At 30.6% G+C, this 12,248-nt stretch overlaps 3 protein-coding genes across 6 annotated transcripts in view; 2 read left to right on the forward strand and 1 right to left on the reverse strand.

Annotated features, from left to right (window-relative positions):
* LOC101503313 (osmotin-like protein) overlaps nucleotides 1-579 on the forward strand; it is a 988-nt gene extending 409 nt beyond the window's left edge. The window contains 1 exon segment of the mRNA XM_012717287.3: nucleotides 1-579. This exon segment is cut by the window's left edge and continues 19 nt beyond it. Coding sequence (XP_012572741.2) covers nucleotides 1-428 — 428 coding nt within the window. The 3' untranslated portion in view covers nucleotides 429-579.
* A 7,317-nt stretch (nucleotides 580-7,896) lies between these two features.
* On the forward strand, nucleotides 7,897-8,936 carry LOC101502993 (CLAVATA3/ESR (CLE)-related protein 46). Its single transcript, XM_004505819.4, has 3 exons — nucleotides 7,897-8,036; nucleotides 8,452-8,519; nucleotides 8,621-8,936. Exons 1-3 carry the CDS (start codon nucleotides 7,937-7,939, stop codon nucleotides 8,696-8,698), a joined length of 246 nt encoding a protein of 81 aa, XP_004505876.1. The 5' UTR covers nucleotides 7,897-7,936; the 3' UTR covers nucleotides 8,699-8,936.
* A 926-nt stretch (nucleotides 8,937-9,862) lies between these two features.
* Nucleotides 9,863-12,248, reverse strand: part of LOC101502262 (inner membrane protein PPF-1, chloroplastic) — an 8,234-nt gene continuing 5,848 nt past the window's right edge. Inside the window, exons 12-13 of one of the 4 annotated variants that reach the window (XM_073370069.1) lie at nucleotides 12,173-12,243; nucleotides 9,863-10,284 (exon numbers count right to left, since the gene is read on the reverse strand). In XM_073370069.1, coding sequence (XP_073226170.1) covers nucleotides 12,206-12,243 — 38 coding nt within the window. In that variant the 3' untranslated portion in view covers nucleotides 9,863-10,284; nucleotides 12,173-12,205. Of the gene's footprint in view, nucleotides 10,288-11,799; nucleotides 12,020-12,079; nucleotides 12,244-12,248 lie in introns of those variants that run through there. The other 3 variants (XM_073370068.1, XM_073370070.1, XM_073370067.1) reach the window with 3 other exon arrangements.

A 12,248-nucleotide genomic window follows, 5' to 3' on the forward strand; every position in this document is an offset into this window, starting at 1 on the left:
TTTCTGCTCCCGCCACACTAGCTCAATTCGACGTACACCACGGCAACAATGACTTCTCATCTTACAGCGTGAGTCTGGTGGACGGTTTCAACGTTCCGATGACGGTTACGCCGCACGAAGGTAAAGGACAGTGTCCCGTAGTGGGTTGCAAGGCGGACCTTGTTGCCACGTGTCCAAGTCCTTTGCAACACCGCGTTCCGTTGGGTAATGGTCCTGTTGTTGCGTGTAAGAGTGGGTGTGAAGCTTTTCACACGGATGAACTTTGTTGTAGGAATCATTTCAATAACCCTCAAACTTGTAAGCCTTCGGTTTATTCCACTTATTTTAAGCACGCGTGTCCTGCTACCTTCACTTTTGCTCATGATTCTCCTTCTTTGACTCACGAGTGTTCTTCTCCGCGTGAGCTTAAGGTTATCTTTTGCCATTGAAATTCTGATACTGAATGCGGTCATTGTTTAGTGACCCTTTTCATGCTACTTTTTCAAATAAGGATGTGGAATCTCTCTACTGTACTCTTTAGATGGTTGTATTGTGTGATTTTTCAGTTTCTGATAATAACAAATGTAATTTTTCTTTTTCTTTCGTTAGATTTGCTCGAGCTTCCTATGGTTTTATCTACGCTTTTCTATTTCCTTTTATTAAAGGAGGATATCCCTATAACTACTTATAATATATCTCTCATATATATAAATTAAGTTTTAATTAGTAATTACCACAGTATTTGGCTTATACACTTTGTTTAATTTATTTTAGTATTGTTTATGGGCTGAACTTTGACACTTTATGTTGAAGTACCTCTCCCGAGGCCCTTAATCGCCGAAAATCATTTTTTTAAGTTAAATTTTTTTAAGATATAAAGGTCTAATAATATATAATAAATAAATAAAAAGTGTTAATTTTTAATTTTTGTCAGAATTGTTATTTATTTAGATGGATATTTTTTCAGTCTTGTAACATATTTTCGTCTTATGTTTTATTATCAATCGATAAAATTTTATATAAATTAAATTAAATTTCATATGAATTAAATTAACGAAGATAATAGAGATAGGAGAAATAATAATTATAAATTGAAAAATTGCGAGATAAAAAGTAACCATATTGCTCATGTTCAAGAAGGAGTGAATATATTGCTAACACAACTTATTGGAGTTACTGTATATAGATTTTTTTTTTATATTTTTTTAAAAAATTTATTTAAAAATACTATTAATTGTCTTAAAGAAATTTTCTATTAATTATTAAATAAATTATTAATAATATAATTTTGTTTTAAGTCTCTTAATGCATTGCGTCGGTGCTGAGTACCTTAAATCTTTTATACTATTGGAATTTGTGTGCATTAATTTGATTTCAAACTCTAATTAGCTTTATACTCTCGGAATTTGTTAATCTTTCTACTGTGATGCTTATTTTGACGTTCACATTATTTTAAGGATTATGTGCATTAATTTGATTTCAAACTCTAATCAGCATGCATTTAATTAAGAGTTATCCTCTAAAAGATTTTAATTTTTTTTATGAGATAGTAAATTATACTATAATTAATTTATATTCATATTGTGAAATTCAAAGAGAAAATTCAATCTAAGACATTTCTCACTTAAAGTGAGATTTAAAATAAATACTTTAATCATTTAATAATAATAATTGTATGTAATATTTTTAGAGGCGAGTAATTGTTTTTTTTAGGAGAAAATTGTATCTTTTGTAAAATGAACGTTAGTGCATACACATGTACTCAATAGTTACGCTAGCAACAAATGGAATCAATTAAAAAGTAATAATTGTGATTTTCGATTCTATTCAAGTTAGTGGTCATTCATACGATGAATGTGTATTGAGGAAAGACATATTGTTGTATTATAATTGTTAATTTCCTTGTTTAAATGTATACTTCAATAATCTATTTCTACTTAAAAATAAATATAAATTATCGAATTTTTGAGATAGTCGAATTACTCTTAGTCGAAGGAAGATTAATAGCACACGAACACAATTAAATAATGAGTCAGTCAAGTATTTCTCAAGTTTACAATAATTCACAAGGGTTACAGCGATACAAAGATTTAAGATTTTTTCAAAGCCAACTATAACCTGATTATTTGACGGTTACGCTCACCTTCTATGTTTTTAGCGTCACTGCCGATCAACACGAAGGTATATAAGTTGCTTATCATAGCTAGGGATGAACAAATGAGATGGGTCCGTCCAATATTGCCCGATCCGCAACAGGTGAGGTGAATTGGGCGGGTTGAACTGGGCCCAACGGGTCATGGATTTTGGATCGGCGGTGGCCGACCCGTCCGTTAACAGTTTATAGTATTTATTATTAAGTGTTGGATTGAGTTCACCAACTCCAATTTGATTTGGCCCACTAATATAATTCAAGCTTAATTTCAATCAGAGTCTCACAATCCCACCTACAACCTAATTTCACTCTCTCATCATCATCATCATCATCATCATCTCACGAACCCTAGTTCTTCACACTAACAAACCCTAATTCCATCAAGCCTCAACGGCGGCCAACGACGGTTAGTGGCGGCCAACATCCACTCCAGGTTATCACTTATTATCTCTTATTTCTCAACTCTATAACTTTTCGTTATAAACTTTTTAAACTCGTTTTTAAAAACTATATTTTTTCGTCTTTGTTGTTTCAAATTTGTTAGTTTCGTTTTTGTTAGTTTCATCTTAGTTTCGTTTCTGATTGTTAGTTTCATCTTTGTTGTTCTAAACATTTTCCTCTTTGTTAGCATTTTCAATCTCGTGTTTAAAAATAACATGTTTTATCTCTGTTGTGTTAAACATGTTAATCTTTTTCTAATCTATTTCGCATTGTATTAGGGTTTTTATTTCTTTTTATTATGATTAGGGTTTTGATTTAACTATTGTTTCTGTTTTTGGATTTTCTAGAGTTTGATTTTTTTTTTTTGCATGTTGTTTTATGTATTAGGATTTTGATTTTTTTTTGCATGATTAGGGTTAGGTTTTCACCTTTTTTTTTTCATCTTTGTTATAAATCTTTTTGTTCAGTTTGATGGTTTAGGGTTGTTGTTAAACAATTTATATTTTACTTTTTTATCTACTGAATTTTTTATATGTAATGACGATTTTTATTGTACTGAAGATTTTTATAATTTATTGACTTTTTCTCAATTGTATGTATCTTTATTTTCATTACTGCTGATCAAGATGATCTAGATTTTAGAGGTGATACACAATCATAATACATTTATTGTTTTTTTTTTTTGGCTAAATTACATCTGTGGTCCCTTAACTTAATTTCAGGTAACGTTTTAGTCCTTTATCTTTCCTTTTTCCGACTTAGTCCTTTATTTTAATTTTAAATGACAATTTGATATTTTATGTTTTAAAATGTCAACAACGTTATCCTTTTTTAAACAAAAATTCAAAAAAAAAAAAATCAATCAAAACTCATAAAATTAGTTATATTCTTCAATATAATACAAATTTCATCAAATCCGTAATGCAAATCTTCAAATAAACTCATATTTTCATACTTTATTTGATATTATTAGGAATAAAGGACTAAATCGGGAAAAAAAAGATAAGGGACTAAAACGTTACCTGAAATTAAGTTAAGGGACCACAAATGTAATTTAGCCTTTTTTTTTTACTGATTTTAATTTATATAACTAACTTTTTTTTTTATTTCATTAAGTTTGCTTAATGTTTTCCATGAATTTGTCTCTGTGTTTTCCATATATTTGTGTGCTTTTCACATATTTGAGAGGTGAAATTAAATCTTAATATATTCATTGTTGTTATTTGTTAGATTTACCAATTTTAATTAGAATTACTAACTTCTTTATTTTTTTATTTCATTTTCTTTGTTTATTGGTTTTACATTATATGTTTTTGTGTGCTTTTTATATGTTAATGAGTGTGACTGTTTTGCAGATTTACTGCTTTATAAGCCTTGTTAAAAGAAAACAAAGGTACTACATTTTTTTTCATTTTAAGCCTTGTATTACATTTTTTTCATTTTTGCATTTGTAAAAATAATTAATAGTTATGAATGTGATTTCTAACTACTGCTTTGATGTTTTGCTGGTGCTGGACTGATGTTTTATAATCATCAATTGAATTTGAAAGAGAATAGTAAAATAACTATATTATATTTGTTGCATAGTTATTTTGTACTCTAATTAGTGATTACTAATTAATTTTTGTTCAATTTTTTAGATTGGCAAGCAAAGATGACAAGGGTGGACATTGATATTATTTGTATTGATTTTTTATAAGGACATTGGACATTTAGTTTAAGATCTTTAGATTTTATAAACATGAATGTACAAGTATGTTAAGTTTACATTTTAATGGTTAGAACTATAAATATGTTTGCATTTCAATTATAAATTGGTGGAGTATATATCAATGTTGAGATTTATAAATAAGTTTGAAAATTGGTTAGGTATATATCAATAATGCTTTAATGGTTATTTTTATCTATAACATCTAAAAAATTAGAGTTCTAGAATGCTCATTATAAAAAGAAATTGGGAAAAAATTGCTCAATTTTAAACAAAAAAATTAGAATAGTTAAATAAATAGAATTTTGGAAAAATAAAAATAAAAACAGATGAGATGCCTTTTTAATTAAAAAATGACTAGAAGATGAATGGACAAAAAAAATTGGTCAAAAAAATGTTATTGAGCCAAAAAACCAAATATGTAAAAAAAAAAAAGAAGCTAAACGCGCATGAACCCATCCGCCTAACCTGTTACACGTTATCGTCTAACCGAATTCTTTATTGGGTGGAAATGGGTATGCAGAGTCCACCCGCGGGTTGATTAGGGTTTTGGGCCCGAACCCGCCCTACCCGACCCGTTGTCCACCCCTAATCACAGCTACATATATGTAGGTTATGATTTATGTCAGTAGGATTAATTTTGCCTATAAATATCGGTACTTATTATATTTTTAGACACACAAAATCAAATAAACTTTTTACACTGTCTTTATCTTTTATCAATTTACTTTACTTTATTCATTTTGTAGTTTAATAGCTTAAACACCCACATTGTACTTAACAATCTTTGGAGCTGTTAAAGAACCCATAGCTGAGGAACAAAGTTCCTTCTTTCGACATCGTTTGAAGCAAAAAGGAATAAAAAGTTGAGAAATGTTCTTAGCTAAATATTGTTTCTAACAACAAGATCTTTAAGTAGATGGAAATTTAGTTGTTCCCCATTCATCTCTTCTTCACAAAGTGTTTTTAGCACGCTATTTGAGAGCTGTCAAATATTTAGAATCTTTACGATGGTTGTCTCTAGTTTTAAGGCTCAAATTTACGAGTAAACAAAAAAAATCTTCAAATTTCATCCTATGTGGCCAAACAAAATATCAAAGCTATTTTTTTACATGAGAAAAAGAAAACAAAAGCAAAAGAAAAAGATATAGACTATTAGGTCCTTAAATAGGACACACCCATAACATCAACCAAATAAGCTCGTGAACCAGAACTAAAGACAAACAAGAAGGAGGGCTCGTGAACCACAACTAAAGAATCCATGCTATTAGCTCTCATTATTGTAAATAAATCTACACGATCACTAATCGTACGATGGAGGGAAAAATTCAACATTTCTTTATATAATCTCGAATGACTTCTAATATTATTGCATAATAATGATAACGAGTGTTTTCCGCAATCACAGACTGAACTGCGTGAAACAAATCTGAAAAGCAAATAATTTGCCTATAACTTGCTTGCCAACAGAATTTAACACCAACAAAAAGTGCTTGAATTTCAGCATGAAACACGTTCGACTACACACAATTCTAAAGAAGCCAAATTGAAAACCTCCATCGTTGATTCACACCATCAAAACAGTTTGAGAAGCAAAATTACATATTATTTACGTATCTAAATAAGGTTTATTTAAAAAATCATCTCTAAATAAAAGTGTTGTTTCAGTTATTATATATATTAATTATTATTATTATTATTTTGAAAAAAGTTCTCATGTTAATTTATTACATTTTACAAAATACTAGTTTAATTATATAGTTTTTCATTTAGATCCTTTGATTTTTTTTTTTCTGTTTAAGGAACAAAAAGAGATAATATTGTGTATTTTTTAAAAGACATAAGAACTAAATTCACTTTTAATATTTCTAAAGTACTAAAAATGTACAACTTTTAATATTTTATTTTTATATTTATATTCTTAACAAGTGGTATAAAGATAAATAATTGAATTGTTATTTATAAAAATAAAATAAATGATATTGAAAGTAATTTTACCATATATTTATGATAATTTTTTCATTGGTTTTGAACAACCTATAACTGGATTTAAGAAGATGGAGGCTCGACATCTTTATCTTTGATCCGAAGAGGATCGAAGATCAACATATATCTTAAACAAAGTTTGAGAGAAGTAAATTATTGAAGTTCAAATAGAATAAAATGATTGTTTTGCTTGAAATTATATCAAAATGTATATATTATCTACTTTTCGATCTTTTACCTTTAATAACTTTAATTTTATCTCTCTTATAACCAATTATTCTCCTTCATTTAAATGATTTTTATTAATTTATTTTAATCACTAATTTTCTCTTAAATATATTTTAAGTTACTAAAGTCATAAAAATGAAGGTCGTAGAAGTTTTTTTCACTCAAAATTTTCAAATAGATAAATCAGGCCAAAATATCAGGTAAACGAGATCAATGTACATCTAATGGGCCGAAGGTTTTGTTCGCTGCCACAAAGCATTTTGGCACATTTGTTTAGCATTAGTGTGATTCGGTGATTGATTTAATTGGATTCTAATTGAAGCAATCATAATAACATTTGACTTTGTAAATTGTAACCAAAGATTTTCATCATGTATCACATAAGTCAGCCTAAGTAACATGGTAGCTATAATGCTTTTAATGAATTTTTCTAAAAATAAACATAGAAAATACCATCTAAGAAAGGGATGAAATGCACATAGGGCTCATTTGATGCAGGAACAGATTAAGCAAAGTATCACAGGATATATAGTCATTGTATGTGTTTTTAGTCTCTATTGTTTGATGATCGATGGATACTATTGGACTTGGTGAAAAAACAACCAGACAAATATATACTTCATATCTTTTACATGTGATTTCTAAATATTAATGTGCAAGATATATATCATAAGACTTGAGAGATAGCTTTACTACTGTCTTAAATTTTATTATATATAAAAGGATACTATTTTAAATTGTGGATCTAATTCTTATGGAAATAGGCTACGGTGACTATGACTTAGCTTACTTTAGATTTAATTTTGGAAACAAACAAAATCAATTATTTTTGAAAAGAGTCTCTTTAGCTAAAAAGACCCGATCATATGTTAATAAAAAACTCTTCATTTAATCGATTTTAATAGATACTATAGTATGCATATGTAGAAAAATTAAAGAAAATCGTTGGTAAAAAAATTCATAATATCAAAACACACTATGTTCTTGATTGTATCGTAGAACTTGACTAGTGGTTAATATTGATACTCGTTATGGTAACCCGTTGACTAGTGAAGACAAATTTGTGACATCCAACATTATTATTTAATTAACCAATGCCTATATGAAAAGGATGCCGACAGAATAGCGAAGCACTCGAGAGATGAATAATAACAACTACTTCCAAAAATATCATGGAAGCAATGATAAAAGATAAGAAGTCAATAAATTATAATGAGGATGGAAACAAATTCTCGTTCTTTTTTAGTCACAGTGTAATGGCATAGGATTCTTGATCATTTTGTTAACAAACATTCTCACGTAAAATTTCAAGTTTCGTCATGATTATATAATACCAAAAGATGTACCAAATAAAATTGAAGCTACAACTAACATGCTTGTGACTTATAAACCCCATCAAGAGTGCAATTCTATAATTCATTATTCTCACTAGCTTGCCAAATATGAGAAGACAAATTTTTGTCCCTCTTCTCTTTGCATGGCTTCTGCTTGCAGCTTCTGCACTCAATCACGTCACTGTCGATATTCAGGCTATTCAATCAGGTGATTCCCCTCGATCAAATATTTTGCACTTTGTTTTTATTTTATAAATAAATTTCTAAAGAGCAATGCATTATGTTGTGATAATTTGTGTATTGAAGAGTTCACGATTACCGGTCAACCAATTAAATTGTCTTGGCCGGAAAACACACTTACGAAATAGCATTAATTAGTGCTGTGTCACATTATTTGTGATCCCACTCTGTGATAAATAAAATTTCTGAGTTCTCAAATAGTTACTACTACTAAAAATGGGTCACAATATAATATTTTTAAATCATTTTGTTACTAAAATTGCTTCAAATAAATTAATATGATCAATATTTAAAATTGAATTAATTGGTTAGTATAAAATATTGCACTAAAAGCACAACCAGGTGAAACTCTAACGGTTATTGCAACATAATGTTGCCCACAGTTGATTTCAAGCTCAGAACCCTACAGGCTACCCCAAAGCCACATGCAGAACATGTGATACCTTCATGGGTTAGTAAAGATATCTATCAATCATTTTTTCTTAATTTGTATTTTCATTCATTTTATTTAATCGTATAATAACATTCTGATTCGAGCAATGAAAATCACAGGTTAAAGAAAAGAAGAGCCGTAAAAGCCCATCAGGACCAAACCCAATAGGGAATCAACGCCCACCAACTAAACCATAAAGAGATGAAAACACTCGTTCGACATCATCAGTCTTCAGTAGAGACATCAATAACTGTTTTTCTCATGTCATAGGAGATCAATGGATTCGTGTATTCTACTTTTAGAAGCACTGTGTTAGTACACATATGGTATTTAATATTCGTATTTTACAAATTGTCAGCCAATACATTGACTTCGTCGCAAGGCAAACAAATCCTGATTTATTTTCTAACTAGATTGTTAAATTTGTTGAAAGCACTTTCTGAACACTTGTACGTTAATGTTGGGCAAACAGACGATGCAATGCAGTTAAGTGCCCACTTGCATATGCGTTAAAATTGGCTGAACGTGAGTTCAACTAGAAGCTTGTAATAGTAGCTTATGCCTTGGGACACACTAATCAACCGAATAACGCGTCACGGTCTAGATCGAGCGCGAAACAACCATGCTCACAGCTCTGCACTGTGTTTATTTGGAGCACTCTTCATACTATAAATTCTACATTTTTTTCAATAAAGAAACATTCTAGTCCCTCAGCAGAGTTCTGTTACAAAGAAGAACTATGAAGAGAAAATTCAGATTCAATTAATCAATATCCTTCTACAGTCGGGGCGGCTATTATATTTATAGCAGCCTGTCATGGTTATTTATCATGCGGGTTATATTTGGAGTATTTTAAAAGAACAATATTTCAAAATAAATAAGTCTCACACTGCAATGTTTGGAGCTATTATTTTTGAGTGTAGGAAGGATTTTGTTTTTTCCTTCTTTTATCAACAATGCAATGTTGAGTCTCTTAAAGCAAATATGATTGTTCATTCTCTTACAATGATGGCCATATCTACTTCTTGCTCTCAAGTTTTTCATATCAGATTGTATTGCAACCTTTATTCATGTAGAAATGCAATAGCTAATTTCAAGGCAAAAAAGAGCCGAAATGAAAATTAGTAGTTCAAATTTCAAACTTTGATAATGTACTCTACTTTTAAAGGAAAAATTAGTTTTTGACTTGTTTATCTATTTTTTCTACAACCTAGTCTAATAGACTCTTGGTAAGATGAACATGACATTCAATTTTCTCCTTTCTAATTTTACCACTTTCCTGAGCAAAGTTAGTTCTAAATTTTAGTTCTCACTGTTCTGCCTATTCGGGATGATTCTATGAAGTTTTTAAATTTCACAACTTCTACAAAATAATGTTTTAGACACTAGATGTAAGTGAATTTACATAGATAGGCGCTAATTATGAAAAGGGAGTTCAAGTTTGCTACACGTACTTTTTCTATAAGCACACATCATGACTGAGATCAATAAGAGTAATCCCTTTCTCATTTAATCATATGGTATAGATAGTGCCCTCTCGTCGTCTTCTACCCCTATGCTTCCTTTTTTCATGAGATAAGCTATACCAGGGCATCAATGGTGGATTCTCTCCTTCCTGTACCACTACCGATCTAAACCAGCTACGGCATGATCCACAGGAGTTCTTCTAAAAAATCCATCATGCTCCTACTACATTCCAAGTGAAAATCTTGGTTTGATTCTTGTTTCTCTTCCATTAAATAACACCACCTACTTTTTATAGCATCGAACGATGTAACATGCCCTACTGTCCAAAAACAAGTTGAAATTGATCAATGACATGAATGCACATTCTAATTCTCTCTTTGATGCATGGGAGAAATGTAATACCATGCTTATTTTTTGGACCACTGGCACTCAATCTCCACAAATTATTCAAAAATAAAAAATTCTACGTCAATAAGGCTTGAGCCCCATGGATTGACCTTCATGTAAGGTTGCCCATCAGTGACCATTTTGCGCCTTTGATATCTTACTACAAATAAACTGCTTGAGACAAAGTGAACACAAAGTTTGTTCATTCGTCACTGACTTAAAGATTCTATGTGAAGAACTGGAGTGACACCTTCATGGACAATTGTATTACTTGCACATGTTGTAATATATCTTGTGCAAAACTCAAAAGATACAAGGAGGCAAAATAAGTAATTTCCTTTCTTAAAGGTATTCAGTATGTAAAATATTGTGAAACCTAAATCCTTCACATGGATGGATCCCTTGCCTTCAACTAACAAGGTATATTATTTATTCTTCAACAAGAATGCCAATTCAATGGCAGTGTTTTTAGGTGAACCTACCATACTAATTGTTATAATTAACAACAGCAATGAAGGTAGCGGATAAAGGCTACTGTTCTAGTTCTCAAGGCAGAGTCGAGACAGAAAATCAATCAGAGAATTAGCCAAATGTAGTTTCTGTAGACACATGTTATTTTAGACATGGTTTTCTACTTAGGTACAAACTCGAGAATGTCCGATTTGTCATGAGTGCAGCAACTTCATCTTACAAGCCAGCCAATACTAGCAGCTAATTTCAGATCAATATTAATAGCTCATTACTTTGCTACAAAATTCGAAGTTTGAACTGCAAAATCATGTGAGTACAACCAATGAGTCCCCTTCTCACATTTTATCCCAAATCACTTAAATAACCTTGAATCATATGTCACATGAAATGTTGTGAGGGTGTAAAAAGTAAATTAGTACCTTCCCTCTGTTAAAATCCATCTTCCTCCTTCATGAAAGAAAGCCTCTTTCCTCCTCTCAACAAAACATAATATATTAATATCTCATTTAATCGATCTCCTCTATTAAAATCTCTCCTATTAATTGAACCAAACTGACCCTTAACCATATTGTACATCTGAATAACCAATTATCTTCTCTGCTACTTCACCACAAATAATGACCATTTGAGGCACTACTTAACCAAGCCACCCACCTTCCTTGATCTTGAAGTCTTTAATGGTTTCTCTTAAGCCACTCAACAAGCCAAAAACCCTCAAGCTAGAAAAAGTGTCAACATACTATAGACATATGGTTACCTCTTCCCAGGTTTCAAACATGTTGGTACAAAAGGTTACCTCTTACATGACCAACATACTATAGACATGTAAGATGCCTCCCCGTTTCCTGACTCATCAAATTCTCCAACTCTTCTAAACTTTCTTGCAAATATAAATTCATATTTCTTTTAACTTGACACCCCACCCCCAAATTACTCAACATGTAAACTAATTCTACAGAGTTGGCAATGTCACTTGTAATGAAGAGAGTTAGTTAGTTTGTTCATGTTTGTTGCACAGACTTGGTATATAGGCATGTGTCATATCCGAGATCAATTAGAACATGAATCATTTCTTTCTCTTTTCACAGTAATATGCAAGGATGATGTACACTTGTCTTGAGCTTATAAATTTGCTTTCAATTGATAACTTTCTTTACAAGGTTTTATGCCATCTTTTTCCAACAAGTTTTTGACTGTAAGAAAGTAGGCATGTGTTATAGGACAACTTACTTTCATTAACATGTGGAACTTAATGAAACAAAAGATATTTTTCAGAATTAAATAATATATTCAATAAATTTGTCAACCCAAAAATGGTACAAACTGTAGAGATATACAAAACTTACTAGAAACTACAAACAATTGTATGTGGTCCATTATCATACAGCACGCTTCCGCTTTGAACGCTTGCTTCTTCTTTCC

Source organism: Cicer arietinum, chromosome 6, assembly GCF_000331145.2.
Source record: "Cicer arietinum cultivar CDC Frontier isolate Library 1 chromosome 6, Cicar.CDCFrontier_v2.0, whole genome shotgun sequence".
Lineage (NCBI taxonomy): Eukaryota > Viridiplantae > Streptophyta > Magnoliopsida > Fabales > Fabaceae > Cicer > Cicer arietinum.

Bases quoted from the DNA above. Each gene is read 5' to 3' on its own strand.
- LOC101502993 (XM_004505819.4), top strand. From the start codon at position 7,937: ATGAGAAGACAAATTTTTGTCCCTCTTCTCTTTGCATGGCTTCTGCTT. The intron at 8,037-8,451 runs GTGATTCCCCTC...TGTTGCCCACAG, and splicing joins TATTCAGGCTATTCAATCAG to TTGATTTCAAGCTCAGAACC. The intron at 8,520-8,620 runs GTTAGTAAAGAT...TGAAAATCACAG, and splicing joins AACATGTGATACCTTCATGG to GTTAAAGAAAAGAAGAGCCG.